Here is a 22,175-nt window from a genome sequence, read left to right as displayed (position 1 = left end):
TGCTTCTCAAGCAAGACATCTGCAAACACCTTGAGGAATCCCTATTTAAAAAAAGGGATAGCAGAGCAACGAGGACTTTTCACTCAAGTATATCAGACCTAGTTTTGTCTAGAATAAAACTACTGAACAACAAACATGTAACATCGAGTACATGAACAAGTCTTGTGCCTAAAAGATGCAAGGGATGGTCCCTTGTCAAAAACAATCAGGAACTTCCAATTCCCAGCAGAAGTAACAGCAAACAAATCATCAAAGGTGCACGTTACTATTGCTTAAAAGAAATTATAAATGTCCAAGAAACAAGGCAAAATGCTTTCTATACAGATGTCTTCCATTGAAGCTTATCAGAAAAACTGCAGTTTTAAACCCTTGTCAAATTCAACATTTGGGGTAGACAAAACAACTGTTTAAGGAACTAGAGTTGTCCAAATAGCTTTGATACATCTGCTACTGCGAACAAAAATGGGGAAAAGGGTCACAGCACACTCTGAAGTTAGGAAGCAGTGGCTCCTATTTCTTATTGGAGCTATTTTAATCAAGCCATTTTATAACTAACCGTATTAGGGGAAAAGAAAAAAAAAGAATATGCTGTATGAATAGGGAAACCTATAAAGTCAATTTCACCATTCTCCGTTTAATTAGAATGCTGACCCTTCACCGCACTGATCCACAAAAGACGATTCTTCATCAATCAGGAATACCATGTATGGAGTCATCCCGATGAATATTCTGGTCTGCAGCATTCCTCACAGGCCTAAGTATCAATTGTTGGATAAATACCCAGCATAGAACTACGTCCTCCATTAAAATCTGAATAATATGGTGAGTGCAGCTCCCCCGAATGCGATGACTTCCGTGACTTTGAGTTTTTGGGCGAAGCACCATATGCTTCGGCTGAACCACTGCTAGTGTTATACAACGATGAGGTTGGAAGGCCATGGATCTTTGGTAGGCCTGTTGTATCAGTACCCAAGCCGTAGCCCCTCTCAACTGTATCAGCTTCAAGTGGTAGTTCATCCAAAGTCTACATTCAAAACAGATACTTATTTTAGGTACATAGAACACCTATCCAGCAACAAAGATGTGATGCCATTGCAAGAATTCCGGATTAAGGGATATAAAAGAATTAAGGGAGGCAGGTTCCACACAAATTCATTAGACAAGAAAAGAAGCAAAAGACAAACTTGCACCATCCTACAAATGTAGCAGCTCTTAGTAGCAAATACTAGGTTTATATGGAAAAGTTGATCTACTCATGCTAATTGCTAGCTTTGTCGGTGATTATTAAAGTGATTTGTTTTATACACCTCGATGCGATGTGGCGATAGAAATACTTTTTTACCAAAACATGAAACAGAATCAAATGAGTTGCAAACACATCCTATTTGGCATTAGTGACAAAAAGACCCAGTTCTTATTGGCTTTTCCTTGTGTTGGTCCATATAGAAGTAAAATGCTTTGGCACTTAAACCAAAATATCCATTGCCATCATTGCCACACACAATTACATCTTCAAAGCCCAATTCAACTGGAATGTTAGAATTTTATCAACCATTAATTAAAACAAAAATCAACATCACAAGAGGCACAAAAAGAACATAGACTGTGATCATGCTTATGAAATATGCACATGCACTTAAAAAGAAGTCGAGAGTGTGAGGAACATTAATAGCAACCGAAGAAGATCAGTGTAGAAATGGAAGATCTATTAAAGGCCTTTTCTCCTACACCAAGGTATCAAGCACTTACTCGGAATGCTTGCTGCAAGACACGAAGTGTCTCGCGCGTACGCTTCCTCTTCATGGCTACCTCATCTGGTTCCTGTAGCATTTCTTCAAACAAGTTGTCTCTGCTCACAACATGAGGTACAAGAATCACTATCTATGCATTTTGTGGGAGCAAAAGAATCAACCATATAAAGTACAATACGGCAAATGCATTTTGCTAGTCAAGACCCACATACACTTCCAGACAGTAAAACAGAGTCGTACAACATAACATGACCACCAAACCCAAGCCATCATAGAAACCTCTCCAGCAGAGTAGACAAAATATTTCACTCGGATGGAAGAAACACAATTAAGAGAGACTCCACAATACATGTGGTCTCCACCCCACACTATGAAGTAATGGATGAGAAAAGGAAAGGAGAAACTAGTGAAATTTCCTGTCTGTCTTGTTCTCTAATAGGAGGAAAACAAAAATGAACGCAGTTTCCAAGCTGGTAATCAAAACTTCATTCCTATCACCTCTAAATTGTCTAATTCAATATATCCATTTCCCCCCCTCTAAGGCCAAAAAGCCCACACACTCAGTTTGATTTTCCCCATTCTACTTTACTTATCTTCTATTATTCAGAAAGCACCAACAGAGGTTGAACCCAGCACATACCTGTAAAGCTTTTTGATGAAAACATTATGGAGCTCTCGTTTGGTATGGTTTACCTGCACAGTAAAAACCCCACAGTCGTTTATGATTAAAAAGGATCAACAAGATCAGATCTCATGAATAAACTGATAATTACAATGTATTTTAAATACATGCAGGGATTGGGTCGCGGAAATGAGAGTTAACAAATGCGAGCAATAAGAAAGAAAGACTCATGAATATATCTTTGGAGGTAGAAATTTGGTGCCCACATGTTTTCAGGTAAAGACATGACTATTCAATGGACACCTGACAGAGTAATGATAAAAAAAAAGGTTCAAGAAGATGTCGCAATTAAACAGGTAAGTTGACAATGTTTTCTCAAAATACTGAGGTATCAGAAACGATACACAGATAGAATCTCCAAAATCCAAATATTACAAGCCACTGTTGATAAAGTCACAGCAAAACTTAAAAGAGAATAAACAAAGCAACAGAAAATGAACGAAAATTCAAGAAAAGTGATGTGCAAAATTACCAGAAAATGCATAATTGCTTTTGGCACAGAGTCCTCAATGTTCTTCCTAACAATATCATAATATGACCTTAATAACAGCTTTGTAACAGTAATCTCAATCGCCTCTTGATCTGAGTGGGTTTCTGAGGGCCTCAACACACTAGGGGGCTGCGATAAAATAGTTAAGAAAACAAGAGGCAAGCAAGACTGATTAAACCTCTAACAATAGATTTGAATTATGCTGAAGAGAATGCTCCAGATACCTCTCTCAGATGAATCATTGAGATGCCCTGCTCCATACTCTGAACAGGTTCACTAAATGGTTTGCTGGTCGAATTCTCTTTTACAGATGTACGATTATCATGGCCGCCAAAAATTGAAGATATTCCCCAAGTCGAACCAGCATTGTTAACTGGTAAATAATTCAGAAGTGCAATATTAGAACCCATCAACCTTACCCTACTGAATATTCCATGGAAAACAATTAACCACTTATACATCTATAAAGCACATAAAAAAAAAAAAAAGGCCCTCGATGTTGAGCAGCTTGGGACTTCTTATACAATGCAAGATATTCAGCTTAGATCTTATTTTTAATTTCATTTTCATTTGTATAAACTTATAGGTGTATCTTTCTGTATACAATTTACAGCTGAACTCCCACGACTGATATCTGGAAGGTCTATGCCACACCATTATCTACTCCATTTCAGTATTAATAAGAGAGGGCAGGCAGCTGCCAAACCCCCCAGCAAGAGCGCCAATGGGTGTTCACGAAAAGAAATGAAGAAGTGGTCAAAGGCACTAAAGCATTGCAAAGGGCCTAACACACATTTTTGACAAATGGATTTGGCAATTAGTTGAGTTATATCAAATTGTATTTGTAGTCGTTATGTAACAAAGGATGCCAGCAAAACTTTCTGTCTTCTAAACTTCTCCTATGAAAAGTTGGGTATCCACAGTACTGCTAATTCTATCCACAGAAGAATTCTTCCTTAAAAAAAACTAAAAAAATAGTACCTGGAACTCCAGTTTTCTCAGCTTCCGCAACAGGTCGAACACCCTTTGTGTGAAGGGAAGAGCACCATTAACACAGCACCAGTCATTTTTAAAACAAATAAAATCTTTGGAAACCCTGCAGGCACTATGGGTAGCAGTAGCCATACCTGATCTGGAACAATACCATTCACTTGGCGGGCAAGAATAGCACGAGACTTTAGGCTTCTCTCTGAATTTAGTGCTTTCTCTGAGTCTCCTCCGTCCTAATTGAGAATCAATCATCATCCCAACTAACAGATCCTTATTAGGAAAAGAACGCAGAAAGAAATCACTCGGTACAGCAAAGTATTTACCTTCTGCCTTGAAATGGGTGTGGCCATCCGGGCCGACTTGGTCTGTTGTAATGCAAGCTCTACAGCTTTACTCCCGCCAATAAAATTTGGATGAGAAGTGTTTATGTAATCCATCTAAATAACAGGATATTAGATTCCAGCAATTTATGAAGTCAACAGATATTCAGAAGTAAATAAGGCACAAGAATTCATGAAAATGATTATAAAGTAGGCCAAGCTCACTCTTTCCTCCTAACAATTAAAAAGAAAAAAAATCGGTTCCTACATGATCTATATTATCTTAGAAAATTGATAATAAATGCATCACCCTTCAGATGATTCAAATTGCTAAACTGGATCAACTGACAAATGAAAAGCATCAACTTTCAGACGATTTCATACAAAGTTCCGCACATTGTATAAGCTCAGCCAGTTTCATCTTGTGTGGGCAGTAGGCTCCAAAAGGAAAAATCCACTTCACTTAAATAATGAGCACATCAACCATATAATAAACATGTCAGCCACCTAACTTCAAGTATTCATAGGATTCTAACAACTATTTCAACCTTGAGCTAAATTTTTCGACAAGAATATAGCAACATGGAAAGGCCCAAAATTGAATCCTTTTCTATACCAAATTTCAAATTTTGCACATGCAGTCTAAACTTTATCCACTTTTAAAAGAAATCACGAGACATTAGAGGGATCCAGACGATACAGCATTTAAAAATTAATAATCAAAAGGAAAATTTGACCTAAAAAATTCTAGTTAGAATATCAAGATCACAACACAAATTATTTTACATAAATTATCAGATTAATTTGTAAGGTTAACATGAAAAGAAGTGTCATATGGAGGAGGTAAAGCCACATGGAAGCCCTATTCAGCGTGACACAAAGAAGCCCCCAAAATTAAGAATGGCCATATGCAGTATTTGACTTCTATGGGATAGGGTAGAGGACCTGAAAAGGACGGAAAATTTTCTCCCACTTAGACAAAAAAAACATCTTTTGAATGAGTCTCCTAATTTTGGAATTGGGACTAGTATTGCTATGACACAACTGTTGCCACCATAATATTTACATTAGTCCAACAAGCAAGAGTGATCAAACATATTCACGCGCCTGCATTAGTTTTCATGCCTCAGAGAGGAAAAGCAATCAATGGAAGGGCATAATAGACAACGAAATCATTTCTCACAAAAGGTAGAACAAAAGGGGAATCAACCCAATTATTCCAGACAAAGCTAGAACAATGCTGACATCATTTTTCATGAAAGCTATTGTTTTAGTACCCTGCAACAGAATACAGGAATGATACAAAAGAAATTCAAACCAAACTCTGCATTTGATATGGCAAAATCATATACTCAACGATATCAGAATAGTGTACATGATGATGCATAATACCTCCATTTCAATAATATGCCTAATCATTATCTCTGAAGGATCTAGACCTTCCCGCAAAAAATTTCCAATGACCTCATCCATGCGTTTTCTTAGGACTGGAAACCGTTGCAGCTCATTAACCATACAGCGATGGCTCATCTAAAAGACAACATCCAGATCAATGTCCAGGTACAAATACAAATACATCAATATGCCATCAGATAATTTGTAAACCTGTACCTTTATTAGCTCATCATATATAAATCTAGCACATTGAAGACTTGGATCAAATAAACGAGCTATTTGTCTTCTAACGAGAACTTCAAATGGAACCTACATGTTTGCGATCATTTTGCATGTCACACATCAACTTGAAAACCAAGATTAAAAACATATAGAACTGCAGCTTTCCTTATAGATTCAAAAAACTCAAGAAGATAAGACCTACTTCTGGCACAAATAAGGCAGACTTGGGACCAGTTGCATTTTGAATTGCAGTACGGATGTCATCATCAGTTAAATCCTCACAAGGATCTACATCCTGCTCAAAGAGAGAGGGGTGTAAAACTCCAAATGAACATTGAGAAAAAGCAATTGGTTACATCAGAAACATACAGAAAGCTGAAGCTCAACAAAACTACATGTCAGAAGTGTAGTAAATGCTTGCAGGAAGATTAAGTCACTTTGTAAAGATCAAATATGTAGCAGAAGTACAGAAATGCTTAACCTAGTCAGCTAACAGTTCATCATTGCATCTTTGCATCTGTTAGCACATAAGGCCCTGTTTACTTTGATGTATAAGCCTGTATAAGGAAATTAGTACAGGTTAATACAATGTTTACTTTATTGTATGGGGGCCCGGTATAAAACCAAAGCCCTGTATTAATTACTGTTACACCTAAATATCTAATACCACCTTGGAAGGTGGTATAAAATTAGTCCCAAAGTTTCACCAAATGTGAATGACCATTGTACCCTCAAAAAAAGACATAACAATGATGATGATGATGATGATGATGATGATGATGATATAGTGATACTATAATAATAACAACAACAAAAATAATAATATGTTATCTATTAAAATTTATAAACAAGGGCTCAAAGGTAATTTTCTACCAAAAGCATGTGGATACATCAAAGTAAACACTTGAGAAAATTTATCCTATTCCGATAATACGTATAAGTAAACACGTGACTAATTATACAGGCTTTTTTGCTATTCATTTAGTAAAAAATAATCCTATCATTCATTTAAGACGATCCTTGAAGTAAACATGGCTAAAAGAATAATATAAGCCTCTAGTATGCTTGAAATTGTTTCTTCTTTTACGTTAACCACTCTGCCTCTAATCCCTCTATTTCATACGCACAATGAAGCACTTATCTTTTTGTCTATATACTTTGTGTTCACTAATTTCTACGGTAAAAATAATAAGCATCAGCATGCAGTATTTAGTAGTAGACAAATATTAATTAAAAAAAAAAAGAATAACTGAAAGCCGAATTACGTTCATGCTTTCTCAACTTGGAAAATAACGAATTTAAATCTACCAACTTTCTCAACATGAAAAATAGCCTACTACATACAAACTCCCAATAACATTCAAATCAACAGCACAAACCTCCAAGCTCTTCACGAATATATTTTGGAAAATGTAATGGATTCTTGCTCCACCAGACAGCTCAGATGTTGACATTTCTTCATTCTTTCCGTCTATCATTGAGGAGAATGCTGTTTCAAACAAAAGAGAAACTCCTAAATAAGCTTACACGAAATAATATTGTGGAGGGCAGGATGCCAAGCAACACAGCAAGGAATAGTGCTGAGGAAAGCTGGGAGTTCATGCTTTACTACATTATGAAGCGCCAAGAACGAGAAAGGATAAAACTTAAAGTTGCCAATATGCAAAACTAGTCGGGTAACTTCTGAATATCTGGCATATTGCTGAATTTTGAGTACAAAAACATGTGATGCACACACAGAATGTACAAGATCAGCTCACTAATGACATAAGTGGAAAATACAACACCCCCAACTAAAAGCATATAAGGAAGGCTTCATAAGATTATCAAATTGCATGACTGAATCTCTGACATTGTCTAATTAGTAGTATGAACAGAGGCCACATACCTTCCGAGTATTTTGAAAGAATGTTTAGTAGTAGTGCTCCCTGGCCAGCCTGTTCACGAACAAGTTCAAAGATTAGAAATCAAGATAATTGGTGGACAAAGCCTAGCCAGAAGAATTAATATAGCAACCAAAGACTCCTGAATAGCTGTATGAACCAGCTGCATTCTGCTGCTAATACCATCTTATAAGAAGAAAGGATTAGTCACAGAAAAAGCAGAGACAGACACTAATGCATCAGCCTATATCATAAAATTGGAATCCGAGTAACAGTACAGCCCCAACTCGATAAATATAATCCACTAAGACCAACAATAAATAAATAGGAGAAAATAAACCTTTGATTCAGTAATCTCTCCATAACTAGCATGCTCCTTTGCAACAGAAACCAGTGCAGCACTAATACGCGTCTTCAACCCCGGGAGAACTGTCTTAATATGTTGTACCAGAATCTGCACAAGGAGAAAGCTTGTATGATACAACTAACATAATTATATAATATCCTATTATCCTTCACGTAAAATTAACCATAAAAATTGCAAGAACAAACACAATATACCAGCAGATTCTTTTTTAAAAAAAGCATCAATTTCCAACTTCACTTTTAAAGGAAAACATAACTTTTCCAAGTTAAGTATCAAAATAACGTTGGGGCATTAACAAGTGTCCTACTGTAAGTTAAATACAACAGACGTGCACCGAGTCTATTAGCATAAGTATTCCTTGCAAGACGCACACAAGCAAGTGAACACAAATGTGTAAAATGAACCACACACATTAGAACAAAAGGGTAAATTATATCTATGGTTGGGAGTACAATGGATTAAACGGGTCACTCTGGAGGCATGAACTGAGTTGTCCTATTGGCACACGCATGCGTTTGCAAGGTGTACATGCAACATGACCACCCAGGTTTGAACAAAAGGGCAACAACTCATATCCTATGGTTGAGACTAGAATGGATTAAACAGGTCATTCTTCCAGAAACTGCAGAGCCTGAAAATATCAATATGCTTCAGCCTAACACTATGTACCTGGTTCAACTTCTTTGCCAACTGCGGCACTCCACAACGATCAGCAAGATCGCTATACACCTACAAAGAAGATATTTTAGCCATCTAAGAGAATAAGCATGAGCAGCTAGAAGTGAACTAAAACAAACAGAGACCAAGGTCGTACTGGCCGGCTGCGAAAGAACTTCTCCTCGGCAATAAGGGCATCCTTGATGCTCCGGTTCAATAGAATATCCTGCTCAAATATGAGAATAACCAACATGAAGGGAAGAATTTGTAGCACTAAATACTTTAACATAAATTTTTCCTTCGATAATAACTGCTGTCCACACATAAAGGGAATAATAGCAGTAAAAAGTTACCCAGTACTTCTACACAAGAAATCAGTTATCATACTCCTATATAAACTTTCTCTTTTCGATAGTAACTACAGCTCGTATATTGCATAAGCATCCCTGACAATAGCAGTGTAGTAAAAAGTGCGCCATGGCGCGAGAGGCACTGCCCAGGCACGCCATGACGAAGAGGGCCTGGGCAGCCTGGGTTCTGGCTGGGCTGCCCAGGCCCGTGAATAAAAAAAAACCCTAAATATAAAAGGAATTTCAGCAAATTAAGTACTTTGCATGCATGGGGAACTTTCATTCTTGACTCTTCTTTATCCAGTTCTCTCTTCTTCCTCTTCCAACGCATCTTCTTCTCAGTTCTTCTCTTCCATCGTAGTCTGCCGCTGCCGCTGCTGTTCACTGTTTATTTACAGTGTAACTTTTTTCTAAATTCATGATGTGTAAATTTTTTGCGTATACAGCAGTACAAGCTCTAATTATGCCGATTGAATCATTGAAATTGATGTGATTTTATTAATCTTTGAGTGCTTTAGTTGTTCTTTTAGTGTTTTCTTTTTGGGATGATTAATTACAGTATTTTATTGTATGTTTATGTCGGTATTTATTGTAGACGGATAGACTTCCACATTCACATTATCAAAGCTAAGAGCATACATTGTTTTATATGTCTTTATTTAACTCCTTATACATTAATCTAGTCAAAATAATACTAATTATATAAATATATAGATTATTTCTTATATTTGCGCCATCCTTCGAAAAGGCGAGCGCCGCATCGTGCACCGTGCACCATGGCTCCAGGAGCCCTTGGCGCCATTCTGTGCCGTGCGCCACCGACTACTATGGACAATACACAATTGTTTACTTGTGTATCAAATAAGACATGGAATAAATTACTCTTATGATTAAAATGGTTCAAGTACAAGATCAGAAAGCCATAAACCAAATAGTAGATATCAATATATAGAAGATTAACCAGGTAACAGTCATCTCTCTGAAAATGAAATGTTTACCTCTTGACTGCGATTCACAACACCTACATAACCAAGCCGAAGAGGAATAACTTTTCCAAGCAGAAAGTTGCGAGCATCAGTACCCCTGTCCATGATATCTAACTGAAACAGCAAAGTAAATATAGAGTTCCATATAAGAAGAATAGCAAATTATAACCAAAGTTAAACCAAAATTAACTAAACCATTGAAAGATTACCTTAGTAATTACACCAATAGTTCTATAACCTGCAAGTGTAAACTTGATAACATAAGCTCCAGACCAGATTCAAAAAGCTATTGCTACTGTTGAAGCTATCAAGTATATGACAAATTCTTATGGATGAATGAGGATATTAAGAGCAGAAAGCTACCATCAGGGTCAGCAATTCCTGCCATTTGAAGTGCGTCAGAATTTGCCAGATCTGAATTTGCTGGTGTCACAGCCAGTATCAAGCAACTTTGAAGTTTAATATATGACATTATCATTGTTCTAATCCGTGCTTCAATATCAGATGGCTGATCACCAACAGGAACTTTTGTCAAACCAGGCAGATCCACAAGAGTAATATCAAGCACATTTGGGGAGAAAATCTTCAAACGAATCTGTTTGTCTGAAACACCTTTGTTCCCTCCGGCTTCTCTATCTGTTTCAGCCTAAACAAAATTGAGAATATCAAGTGCTAAAAGATAGCCAATTCAAACAAGGTAGCAGGAAACAGATAGCAAAACACAGCCATTTATAGCAAACCAATGGAGTGCAGGTAACATAAAGAAGATATAGCCCGTAGTCTTGACTGTGAAATAATAGGCTGGGTTTAATAAGTAATTTGAACTCATTTTAGATAGCATAGAGTCATCTCCTATACAATTGGTAGCAAACACTAGGTTTACACGCAAAAGGTGTTTTGGGAATGCTAACTAGTAGATGATCAATAATTGACTAGTTGAAGACACCTCGATTAGATTTGCTGATGATAATGATTTTTGTCCTTAATGTATTACTAATGAAAATCTTAATGTGCTTAAATTTCCAATGCATGGGCATGTGTGCACAATTTAATTTATTATTTTCCAGTCAATAAGTTCTTATGCATATGTGTCCATGTGTTTGCATGTATAACTATATCATATCTCCCCATTGCAGGGCTGCTCATCTGCTTCAGAATATTTTAAGAATTTCCATATCTCATGCCTGTTTCTAGTTATATGCATGTCGCAATAGTAGGTTTCTAGGCCCCCCCGGCGTCCCTCTTACCCAAAAAATTGCACATGAACCAACTGCTTTTGGTCTCAAGCCCAGAATTGTGTCCATGTAAGTTATATCAATTTTCAATAATTTGAAATTAAGCACTAGACAGATAATCTCTACTCCCGCAAACAATTACCTAAAAGTTCGGAAAGTTCCTTACATACAATCTAGTTAATTTTCTCTCACTCACAAAAAACAACTTCAAATCTGATAAAACGCTATGCACGAGAAAATAAACCTGAATCTCCTTGCGGATTTCATTGAAATCAAAGAACCTCTTGCCAGGCAAATGCAAAAACTCCCCCCACTCCTCGTCTGTTCCATCAGCCTTCCTCTTCATCTGCACGAGCTGAAGCACGAGCGGGCGACGCGTGCAAATATCATTTCCACGTGGCAAGAAATCGCGCCCAACGAGCGCCTCCAACACACTGGATTTGCCGCTGCTCTGGCTTCCGACCACCGCCACCTGTGGCAACTCGATCGTCGACTGGCTTCCAAGCTGCGCGAATATGTCCTGTAGCTTGTTGACTATAGGTATCACCGAGTGCCCTAACGCCGCCGGCGCAGTACCGTTGTCCGACGACGCGGCCGCCGCCGACTGCTCTTCCGCCATCGAATAGATTGACTAGTGATCGAAGTATCAAGCTATGTGCTCCGATTCCGCAAATGAATCAATATTTTTGGCGTAAGATCTGGCGTTGAAGATCAGAAGTGACAGTTGAAACCCTAGATAGGGGTTTGTGTGTGTGATTGGAGGTTGATGAGAGAGAAAGGGGTTTGAATTTGTTTAGAGAGAGGGAGAGCGAGAAGTGTGTGTTAATGCGTTCTCGTACCGCCCAAGAAAGCGAGAGAGAGAGAGATTGGAATATTCCTATTTTCCTAAAAAGCACTGTTGAGCTGTGAAGTATTATTGATTTTGTTTGATAATAGAAGAAGGTTGTATCGCGTTCGTGTGTGTGTGGTTAAGGTAAAATGACTCGGACATGGCGGTGGAGCCCAGACTGGGACTGGGGTGCGCAATTGGCAGACCACTTCTGTAGCCGATGTGGGGTTTTGGTTCGAAGCTGATAAGATTGCCGTGTGGATTGGTTGGACCCTTGGCCTTCATTAGTAATTTGATTCAGGTATGCCGTACAAATTTTATAATATTATTTAAACAAAAATAAAAAGAAATAACTATAAAAAATAGTGGAAAGTGGGAAAAAAATATAAAAAATACGCTCTCTCTTAAAATATATAATGTATATTACCATTTTATGACTTTTCAAATTAAGCTTTTCTTTTGTATATTGTAAGTTATTTGAAAGTTTATAAGATATTATAGAGTATTTGGTAAAAATTGAGAAAATAAACTTATGAGATAAAAATAAAATATTAAGAATTGATAAGTTTTTTTTAAATAAAATAAAAAATTATCAATTTATTTTAGAAGTATTGACAAATTTATTTAATTTTTTAATCATATTACTCACGAAACTCGTATTGTTAAGATCTTGTCAACTCCATTATCTTACTTAATTAACAAATAATTCAAGAGTTTATATTTAAAATAAATTTTCACATTGTCATATAAACCGACAAAATATTTGATAAAATATATGAATTTATAAAGTATTTTTAATGCACGGCTTTCTCTGTCTTTGTTTGGTTTTCTTTGTTGTGTTTGCATGTATGGGCCGGCTAGTCTATCCATCTGAGTGTTCCCAGTTAAAAGTAATTTATAGAGTCCGACTTCCGCATATAGCACATTCTTCAATAGAAGAAGCAGTGGATGGACCAGAATTGGATGCATTTACCACATCAACTACCGCTACGCCCCTTAGTCTCTTCCTTACTCTAGAACCTGGCTTGTCCCACGTGAATAGGATACCCTGCTTGCTTGCTTTAGGTCTTTCCCTTCCCCCGATGTGGAATAGTTTTTCCCGAGTCTGGTCCTAGTTGAATAGTTCTTACGACATCAACTCATGGTACATAAAAATCAGGCCTAGCCTAAAAGACCTGCTTTCCAATAAGAACTTCCTTTTAGATCCTTTATGGTAGTAATGTAGGCGGCGTGTATTCTAATAAAAGAATAAGGGAAATGGTTTTGCCGTTACGGATAAGAAGAAGGTGGATGGAATGAAGGACAAGAATCAACAACCGATGTTACCATAGATCCGCCAAGATCCTGCTTTCTAGTCTCTCTTTCAGCCGGGAATAAAAAGAAATTCCCCTTTCCCCTTTAGCCTATTCGGTTCGAGAAAGCTCCTCTCCGTATATTCTTATTACATATGTAATAACGCTTGTCGAGCTGATCGAGCTATCGAATTTCTGCAGCACACATCTGCAGCTAGGTCGAGTCTCTTCCCTCCTATGCTTAGAAATGAATGGGGAATATCTGGGCGTACTACCAAAAAATGAGATTCTTGCCCGGCTTTCTTTCGGCTTAAGAAGGCTGCAGTGAGAATGAGGATCACTTCGGAACTCTAGGGGAATGGTCGTACACCGTTTCGTTTGGCTAAGATCCCGCATTTCAATCTGAGAAAGAAACTGTTATATATGTTAAGACTCCAAATTCACGATAGTAACTTAGATTTACTATCCCTATAGAATCTGAAAATTGTCATATAAACCGACAAAATATTTGATAAAATATATGAATTTATAAAGTATTTCAAATGAATTCAACTAAAAAAACCTTTTTAATGTGCGCAATGATTCGAATGTTTTATACTCTACAACTCTTTTTTATTGGACTAATGTCAAACTTTCAGACTTTGATTTGTTTAGTACGACATATTTGCACGCTGGACTTGGCAGTAGGTACTAGCATGGTGGAGCATAATGCTAGAATAATATGTTGGTGTTGTCACACGGGCTACTTGATATATTGATTCAAAAATATGGGTTGATTGGAAAATGTCAAGTGACAGTGTATAGTTTGGGTACACAATAGGTAGACATGCTAGCCTTTGTGTAAGACGGGACGTCTCCAGTCGTTTTTTCGACATTATTGTGGACATAGTTGATTGATATATCAACATCATGAGGCAAAGCATGCGAGGTATTACTAGAAACGACATATGTTTGTACATGATACACTTGCATGGCCAATGCAAGCATCTACGTGCGAGAGGAATCGATTTTATGCGTACAGACAACACCTGATGTGAGGGACTCAGTTGGACATTAGATGGTGCACACGAGATGGCCCGTCGTGTGTTTACATTGTTGACCTTGGGAATCATTTTCAGACAGTTGCTATGTGTCCGCCTCAAGATAATTGCTTGTCACGTGACAGCATGGGGTTACATAGTACAGCAAAATAGCTTGGCACATTTTTTTTTTATTTCCTTTTAGTTTTTTTCTTTTGAGCATGTCAACCATTATTGTACTATCTTTAAGGCCTTGACTTGCATGTTTTATTATAAAGTTAGAGAGTAAATTGTGTATAGATAGGCTTCATCGTATTGAAATAAATAAATGCAATATTGCCATATTTGTTGATAAATTTGTGTTGTTATTCATGTTTTATACAACGTTTGCTTACACTTAAAACTTAAATTGCATTCAATGTGCAGTTGTGGATACTCAATTAACACACTTGTATGCATATGCATTGACCACCAACTGTTGTAATCAAGTGGTTAATGTCGAATATTCCCACACTCACGATATGAGTTCAAATCATTACAATTGGTGTTTGGTGGGGCTAAACATACATTATAACATATGATTGATTTTTATGTGGTTAGACTTGGTTCTTGTTGACAGTAGTTCAACTGTATATAGGTTTTTTGGTTGACACACATGACATAAGCACAATCATCTTAACTTTCACATAGTTAGGTCTTGGTTCTTGGAACTAGTAGTTCAGCTATAAAACCATAGCTGGCAAATATAGTGTAAAGTAAATACAATCTTTCTTTATGGGTTTGTGAGGTACCATTCCTACTTGCCCATTTTATAACAGGGAGAGAGAGAGAGAGAGAGAGAACATGTGCCTCAGGCATGCAGAGCCAAACCATATAGCCATTGTAAAATGTTTTGTTGTGCAAGCTACTGTGAATCTGTGACAACTAGCATATTGTGTATACAAATGAAATAGTATTTTGTTTGTGGTGCCTTTAACATTTAGAAATATTAATTTTATCTCCAAATTGACAAAAAAGATAAGGAACCACGTTTTTACATTCTTCCGCTCGTTACCATTGCTCAACAGTTTTTTCAAGCCTTCTGCAAGCCCCCTTTGGTGCAAAATCCTCCAAGTGTAAGTTTTAGATGTTGATGTGGTCGTAATTTAAGAAAATGATGAAAAGGGAATTTTACCATCAGCATAATAATTCACCAGGTGAAATTAGATTTTAGATAGAGATTTTTTTAAAGAGCGTGTATGGTGTCTTGTCAAATCAATTAACAGTAACTTGATTTAAAAAATAATATATGAAGTATTTATAGTGGTCTTAAAGTTTTAAAATGCGGTATGGTGTATGCGTTCATTGTGTGGCTTGCATATAAAAAATTATATTTTTACCCTTATAAATAAATAGATACTACTAATATACACATCATATAGTCCCCATCCGAGTCCGAGAGCAAGAAGGAAGTGTTTACGGCCTTGATTTAATTTGATCAACTATTTATGTCAATATTGAACAAGTTAATGGGCCCAAGATTTATAACCCAAGCCTAATACTATTGTTGAATGTGGTTCAAGTCGTTAAGTTGGATGGTGGGGGGGAGATGGTGGTGGACCACAACTATCTGTTAGGGTGTGCGAATGCACGTGCGGCCCTAAGGCTAACTATAGTTAGCTCGAGGCACTGACCTTAACACAAACCCTTTAAGCTCTAGTCCAGCGCAAACCCTCGACTGGTGGTGCTCGTGGCTCGCAGTTGCGCTCTAGTGCAAGCGCTACGCATTGCTCTTTGTGAGCAGACACAAAATGTTGCGTTTGCTGGGTTTTAAACCCAAGTTATAAGGTTGGAAAATGAAGACCTCAACCACTCCACCACCAAATATTTTTATAATCACATTTAACTCTCATTCTATATTAGTAGAGGTTATTCAGAATAATGACATTTGTTTTAGTCATTATTTATTCGGATTCTTTCATGTATTTTGAGGAATTTTGATGTCGTTTTCAAGATATGAGGCTTCTTGTTATACTAGATGGATTTTCATGTGTTGTCGAACGTGCTATCGGTCATTAAATTATTTTTCTCTAATCAATTATGGAAAGTATTCTTATTTCTATCCCTACTTGGGATGTAAATTTTTTTTTCCAGAGTGGTTTGTCTCTTCTCGGCTTCAAGGTGAGTGAGGAAGAGTAGACAACTCTTACTTGCTGTGACAAAGCCCCCCAGGACCTTAGGGAAGGTGGAGATGCGCATTGCTTTTTTTTTTTTTAAATCATACCGATGTTGCCTCAAGGGGTGATTTTTTTCCCAATACATATGGTCGAAAATTTTGGTATGGAATTCAATATTTAATACTTGGGATGAATTTTTCCGACTCACATGGTCGAACATTTTGGGATGTAACCCCACAACATTTTGTATCTATGAATGTGTCCTCACACCTAATGAGTTTTTCTTTCGCTCTTTTACGATTTATTTTCATCGGATTTTGACATTTAGTATTTGGTGTGACTTTCTTCCGACTCACATGGTCGGATATTTTAGCATTTAACTTGACGGTATTTTATACTTAGGATGACTTTTTTCCGACTTACACGGTCAAAAATTCGTTATGTTAAACCAACAATTTTTAGTATTCATAAATATTATTATTGCACTTATTCAGTTGTTGTTCTATTCCATTACGACTTATTTTCGTTGGGTGTTGCTCAAGGGATGTTTTTGCTCATGCCCTGGAGTTGATCCTTTACCAACTTCTGAAGGGGGGAAAATTTTTTCAGGGCCAACATTGTTGGGGAGGATCTCGGTGAAGTTTTGATCGTGGGATCCCGGGGCAACTCTTTGTTGCATCAAGGGGCCTCTCGAAACTTCGGGGATCTTCGCATCTATAAGAAAGTTAACTTCATTGCTTAAGTTCGAGTTAGAACGTCTTAGGGGAAATTAAAAGGGGGGAAGGATGTGTTAAGCTTATACTCGAGTTTTTTCCTATTATAAGTGAAAATCCAAAAATTAATTTTTTTTCCGCTATGCGAACTTAAGGTCACTCCTTCGTGGCAAGGGAGTCTCTTCCTGCTGGTTCTCTTGAGGTCATGGGATGATTCCTGCTATGGGAAGATTATTGTATTGAGGAGTTGGATTTGATGATAGCTCTCGAGGTGGCACACTTGGCCCACGGTCAAATTGGCGTCTTTGTGGATAGTGGTTGACATATTCTTTCAGATGTCCTTGCTGGATCAGTTTTTCTATCTCTTTCTGGAGGTGATGACATTCCTCAGTTGTATGCCCCATGTCATCGTAGAAGTGACAATATTTGCCGGACTTTAGCATCTTGGGATTGTCTTTCATTTTTCTTAGCCTTTATTAATCAACCTTTGCTGCTCTGCCACAACTAATATTTCGCTCCTGTGTGCATTCAGGGGGGGTGTAGTGCGTGAACCCTATCGGCGCTAAGTGTTTGCGTACTTCCTTCTTCTTTCGCCTTTTCTCCTCTTCTCTGCCTTCCTTTTGACGGTAAGGGAAGTGTCCGAAACATTGGACTTCTCGATTCTAATACATTTCTGTGATCGCATGAACAAGTCTTCTAGAGAGCTAGGGGGTTTTCCGGCTATAGGTTCTTTGAATCTTCATGGTAGCAAATTTTGTTGAATAATGTTGGCCAATAACTTATGGTTGACATGCAGCAGCTCGTGCACTGCCTCGACAAACCTTGAAATGTAATTTCTTAACGGCTCATTTTTTCTCTGGCGAATGGTGAACAAATATGCGATCATTTTTGGGAGTTTCTAGTTTATGGATAAGTGATACATGAAATTGAGTCAATGCTTGAGGCTGGAGATAGTTCCAGTGGCAGTTGGTTGAACCATGCTAAAGCACATTTGGAGAGCATAGTGCGGAAGACCTTGCAATAGGCGGTATTGCTCAAGTCGTACCAATTGATTTTAGCATAAAATTTATCCAAGTATTTTTATGGATCCCCTGTTCCTTCATATTCTGATAGATTTAATATTTTGATGCCCGTTGGAAGTGCCTCAGTTAAAATTACAGGGGAGAAAGGGCTTTGTCGTGGAGGGGCGACGACCAAGGGCAAAAAAGAATCATCCACTCCACTTGATGGGAGGAGAGCAGTGGGTTGCCGGGGTTGGAGGGAATTTTGCTCTTGGGGCTTATAAGTCACTGTGCGCCTTGATGTCTGCATGACTGCTAGCTACTCGAGCATCCATAAAATCGTGTAATATGTCAATCCCTCTAGCGTTTACAAGGGTCCTTCCAGCATTTACAAGAATTGATTGATGCTTTAACGACTTTGTTGTCATTATCTAAGTCTTAAGCATGTTCTTAATAGGCTTTTACTTTGATGGAAAGTATTGGTTTCCCAATTGTGTCAACCAGATGAGAAGATTATATTATTCTTCCCAACATACTGAAAAGAAAAAAAAAAAGGATGGACGTACAGATGAAGGGAGGAAAAAGTAGAGGAAAACTGGTGATATTAGCCTTTGATATGTGTTAGAGCATTCATTACGTAGCAGTGTCTTTTCTTGAATTTTTAGAGTCAAACATGAAAAATATTGCAATTTTTGGACGTTTTTTATTACAATGTGGAGTGAAGCAAGCCGTTGTATTTCAATCTGGGCCAAACATGGCCCAGTAGCATATGCAAGCAAATATTAGATTGTGCTCTATTAGGCCTTATCTTCAACCTTATAGAGGTATGTAAATCATTATAAATTATTCATTTCCAATTAATACTTTATTATTAATAGAAATATTTACTGCTTACGAATGTATGTGGTACTAGAAAAAAGGAAAAATTCGAAAAAAGCACAAACTTGGAAAGAAAGAAAAAGAGCCCCAACAAAAAGGTTGCGTTGCGTTGCGTTGCGTTTACAATTTACATCTATTGACCACGTAAATTACGCTTCTGATTTTGACACGTCGTTATCTGGGAAAGAGCTGTGCACGCCAGATCCTTCATCCATTTCAATCCCATGGACTAGGACTACGCGTGTATATATAAAGGGGTCGGGGGTATTGCTGAAGCTACAATAACAGCATTTGCATCGTTTCGTTCTTCTAGGTTTTCGTCGGCGCTCTCTCGTAGATAAAATATTGATCATGCCTCGCCGTAGCTCCGGTGGTGGGTTTATCTTTTTATTGATCGTATGTATATTCATGATAATCAATTTATGGTACTTCTTGGGATTCTGATTTGTGTCGTTTCTGGTAATTTATGCAAATGAAGGCAGATTAAGGATTTGATTTTGTGTTATTGAAGATGATATAAGTCGGTATCTGCTGCTCGATGAGATTTATTTGTTGGCTTGAACCGTTTTATTGAACTGATTTTGGATTCGATTATAGGTTGATTGTGATAAAACTAGGTGCGGAGCATGTGAAACTGAGATGTTTCTCTTTAAATTACTTCTGTGCCGTTGACATTCATCTGGAGTAGTCTTGCTTCTTGGAATCCCCTGTCCGAATGTTACGAAACTATTTCTCTCAACACCATATCTCCAGAATTATAGTTATAGACATCCTGAAATTATTATTGATGCTGTCTTTCTCTTTGTAATCAATGTGTTTTAGATCTGGAACCTACTAGGAATGGTTAATATGCTTTTATGCACATATGTAATTTATTAAAAGTTAATTAGAACTCAAAATTGCTTTGCATCGTAGGTGCCAACTTGTGAAATGAATGGGGCGAATTCTTTATTATATTCAGTTTGTTGGTTCGTTCTATAGTTAGAAAATACCAACATCCCCTGTTTCTTGGGACAGCCTGGTCACATTTCATAGATTAAGATGGTTTAGATTGTTTCTAAAGAAAATGAATATTTTGTTATATGTGCAAAGGAAACCCAGAAGTAATTCAAGTGGTTCTATAAGTCTGTATTGGTAATTATGCTATGACAACTTCATTTTAGCTTCCCATCTTACATTTAACAGTCTTGCATGTTATTGGGAGTCTCTAGGAAACAGATTCGGCATCTCATTTCTTGCATAATTGGTTTTGCAGGAAGATCTGCTCGTCCTGCAGCCCGTAGCCCGCCACCTCAACCAGGTAATTGTCTTCTAAATGAGCCACTCAATAGTTGCGTGAGATTTTGGAGGCTTTCCCATAAAAATACTTAATTTAACCTCTTAGTATCTTTTATATGTTTGTCCTTCTACTAGCATAATCATCATTGCTTGTGGTGTGTTGTTGTTTTTCAGTCTCATGATTACAAATATTGCTTCCAAGCTCATGATTTCATCGTGTCATATGCAGTGCACCATGCTCCTCCTCCAGCTCCTGTTCACAGTAGCTCCGGTGGATCCATGCTTGGAAGTATTGGTTCAACCATAGCCGAAGGTGTGTGGAAGCCAGCTAAATTTCTATGTATTATCTGGATACGTCGTTGTAAGAATTGTTGCAAATCTTATCCATTTTATTCCTTCTTTATTTCTGTAGGAATGGCATTTGGTACTGGAAGTGCAGTTGCTCATAGAGCTGTGGATGCTGTTATGGGTCCTCGCACGATCCAACATGAAACAGTTGTCTCTGAAGCTGTTGCTGCACCAGCACCTGCTGCAACCAACATGGGAGATTCTTGCAGTGTGCACTCTAAGGCATTCCAGGATGTAAGTGAAACTTGTCTTGATCCAGTTTCTGAAACTTTGTTTAGCATGGCAGTGATATAAAAAGCAGCTTGTTCAGCTGTTAAGCATTATCAATTTGTGGGTCAAATTGTGTTGTTCATGAAGATCCGCTACAAAATGGCAAATCTTATTTGTACTGTGGTGCATAAGGGGACAGAATAGATTTGTGAGTTGAGCTCTTTATAACGGGTAATTTTGTATTGCCGGTGACAGGGGCTAGTATTTCATATAGTGAGATAGTGTCTGTGAAATATTTCAATATTTCATGATAGATGTAGGGCAGCTTATTTTTATTATCTAGATTGTTGAGACATATCCTTGTGTTGTAGTCGTGTGCACCTAAAAAACAGGAAGGCTTGCTGGGCTTAAACCCATATCTTCAACTTTTTCTGAATCCTGATGCATCTATATGCCCTTGGTTAATGGCTGTGTGACATGCTAAACACTGATTTTTCTTTGCAGTGCCTGAATAGCTATGGCACTGACATCACTAAGTGTCAGTTCTACATGGATATGTTAGCTGAATGCAGGAGAAACTCAGGTTCGATGATGAGTTCTTAAGTGCGGTCTCCAGCCTCACAAACTATCGTCCATTAGTTGTGTCTGGATTGCTGCTTATTGCTATGGTGACTACTATTAAGGATTTCCCATCAGACGATACTATCTGTGGCAATTGGGTGTGGTGATCTTAGAAGATATGAAAGAATGATACAAAAATTTTTACCATACATTAACATGGATGTGCAATTTACATTGCACAGTTGGAGTTCATAGACTTCCCTTGAAGTTGACTTAGAATTTTATTGTTAACTTGCTTCGGCAACAATTTAACAGCTTTGTAAGCTTGAATTTGTTTGTTCTATTTCCTTTACTTTTAGATCCCGTAGATGCAGTTCTAGCCAAATTTTGCGCATTTTCTATATGAATTCCTGGGAATTGCAGTTTTCTTATGTATGCTTCTGCTGTCATTAAGTTCGCTTGCTGTAAGCTAATTAGCAGAGAGGTACGCATAGGTGAAGCAATTTCTAAGAAATAGACAAAGTGAATGGATTTTATGGTGTCATTAGAACGATACATTTC

At 37.6% G+C, this 22,175-nt stretch overlaps 2 protein-coding genes across 2 annotated transcripts; one reads left to right on the top strand and one right to left on the bottom strand.

Annotated features, from left to right (window-relative positions):
* Positions 1 to 310: 310 nt before the first annotated feature.
* On the bottom strand, positions 311 to 12,205 carry LOC105172635 (dynamin-related protein 3A). Its single transcript, XM_011094155.3, has 20 exons — positions 11,573 to 12,205; positions 10,457 to 10,739; positions 10,303 to 10,331; positions 10,106 to 10,207; positions 8,915 to 8,983; positions 8,770 to 8,829; positions 8,074 to 8,187; positions 7,739 to 7,787; positions 7,230 to 7,339; positions 6,053 to 6,145; positions 5,845 to 5,937; positions 5,626 to 5,763; positions 4,237 to 4,350; positions 4,051 to 4,146; positions 3,905 to 3,947; positions 3,148 to 3,296; positions 2,906 to 3,052; positions 2,392 to 2,444; positions 1,750 to 1,849; positions 311 to 1,024 (listed from the first exon to the last, which is right to left on the bottom strand). Exons 1-20 carry the CDS (start codon positions 11,945 to 11,947, stop codon positions 755 to 757), a joined length of 2,487 nt encoding a protein of 828 aa, XP_011092457.1. The 5' UTR covers positions 11,948 to 12,205; the 3' UTR covers positions 311 to 754.
* Positions 12,206 to 19,364: 7,159 nt separating this feature from the next.
* LOC105172638 (uncharacterized) lies at positions 19,365 to 22,049 on the top strand. The gene is made up of 5 exons (XM_011094159.3): positions 19,365 to 19,590; positions 20,473 to 20,517; positions 20,725 to 20,808; positions 20,908 to 21,077; positions 21,558 to 22,049. Exons 1-5 carry the CDS (start codon positions 19,569 to 19,571, stop codon positions 21,654 to 21,656), a joined length of 420 nt encoding a protein of 139 aa, XP_011092461.1. The 5' UTR covers positions 19,365 to 19,568; the 3' UTR covers positions 21,657 to 22,049.
* The last annotated feature ends 126 nt before the right edge of the window (positions 22,050 to 22,175 follow it).

This window comes from Sesamum indicum, linkage group LG10 (genome assembly GCF_026168435.1).
Source record: "Sesamum indicum cultivar Baizhima isolate 11 linkage group LG10, ASM2616843v1, whole genome shotgun sequence".
Taxonomy (NCBI): domain Eukaryota; kingdom Viridiplantae; phylum Streptophyta; class Magnoliopsida; order Lamiales; family Pedaliaceae; genus Sesamum; species Sesamum indicum.
Note: the sequence above shows the minus strand (reverse complement) of the source record. Positions and strands in the feature narration are given on the sequence as shown.

Bases quoted from the DNA above. Each gene is read 5' to 3' on its own strand.
- LOC105172635 (XM_011094155.3), bottom strand. From the start codon at position 11,947: ATGGCGGAAGAGCAGTCGGCGGCGGCCGCGTCGTCGGACAACGGTACT. The intron at 7,340-7,738 runs GTATGTGGCCTC...TGTTTGAAACAG, and splicing joins TCTTTCAAAATACTCGGAAG to CATTCTCCTCAATGATAGAC. The intron at 1,025-1,749 runs GTAAGTGCTTGA...TTTTGAATGTAG, and splicing joins TCTTGCAGCAAGCATTCCGA to ACTTTGGATGAACTACCACT.
- LOC105172638 (XM_011094159.3), top strand. From the start codon at position 19,569: ATGCCTCGCCGTAGCTCCGGTG. The intron at 20,809-20,907 runs GTGTGTGGAAGC...TTATTTCTGTAG, and splicing joins TGGTTCAACCATAGCCGAAG to GAATGGCATTTGGTACTGGA. The intron at 21,078-21,557 runs GTAAGTGAAACT...TTTTCTTTGCAG, and splicing joins ACTCTAAGGCATTCCAGGAT to TGCCTGAATAGCTATGGCAC.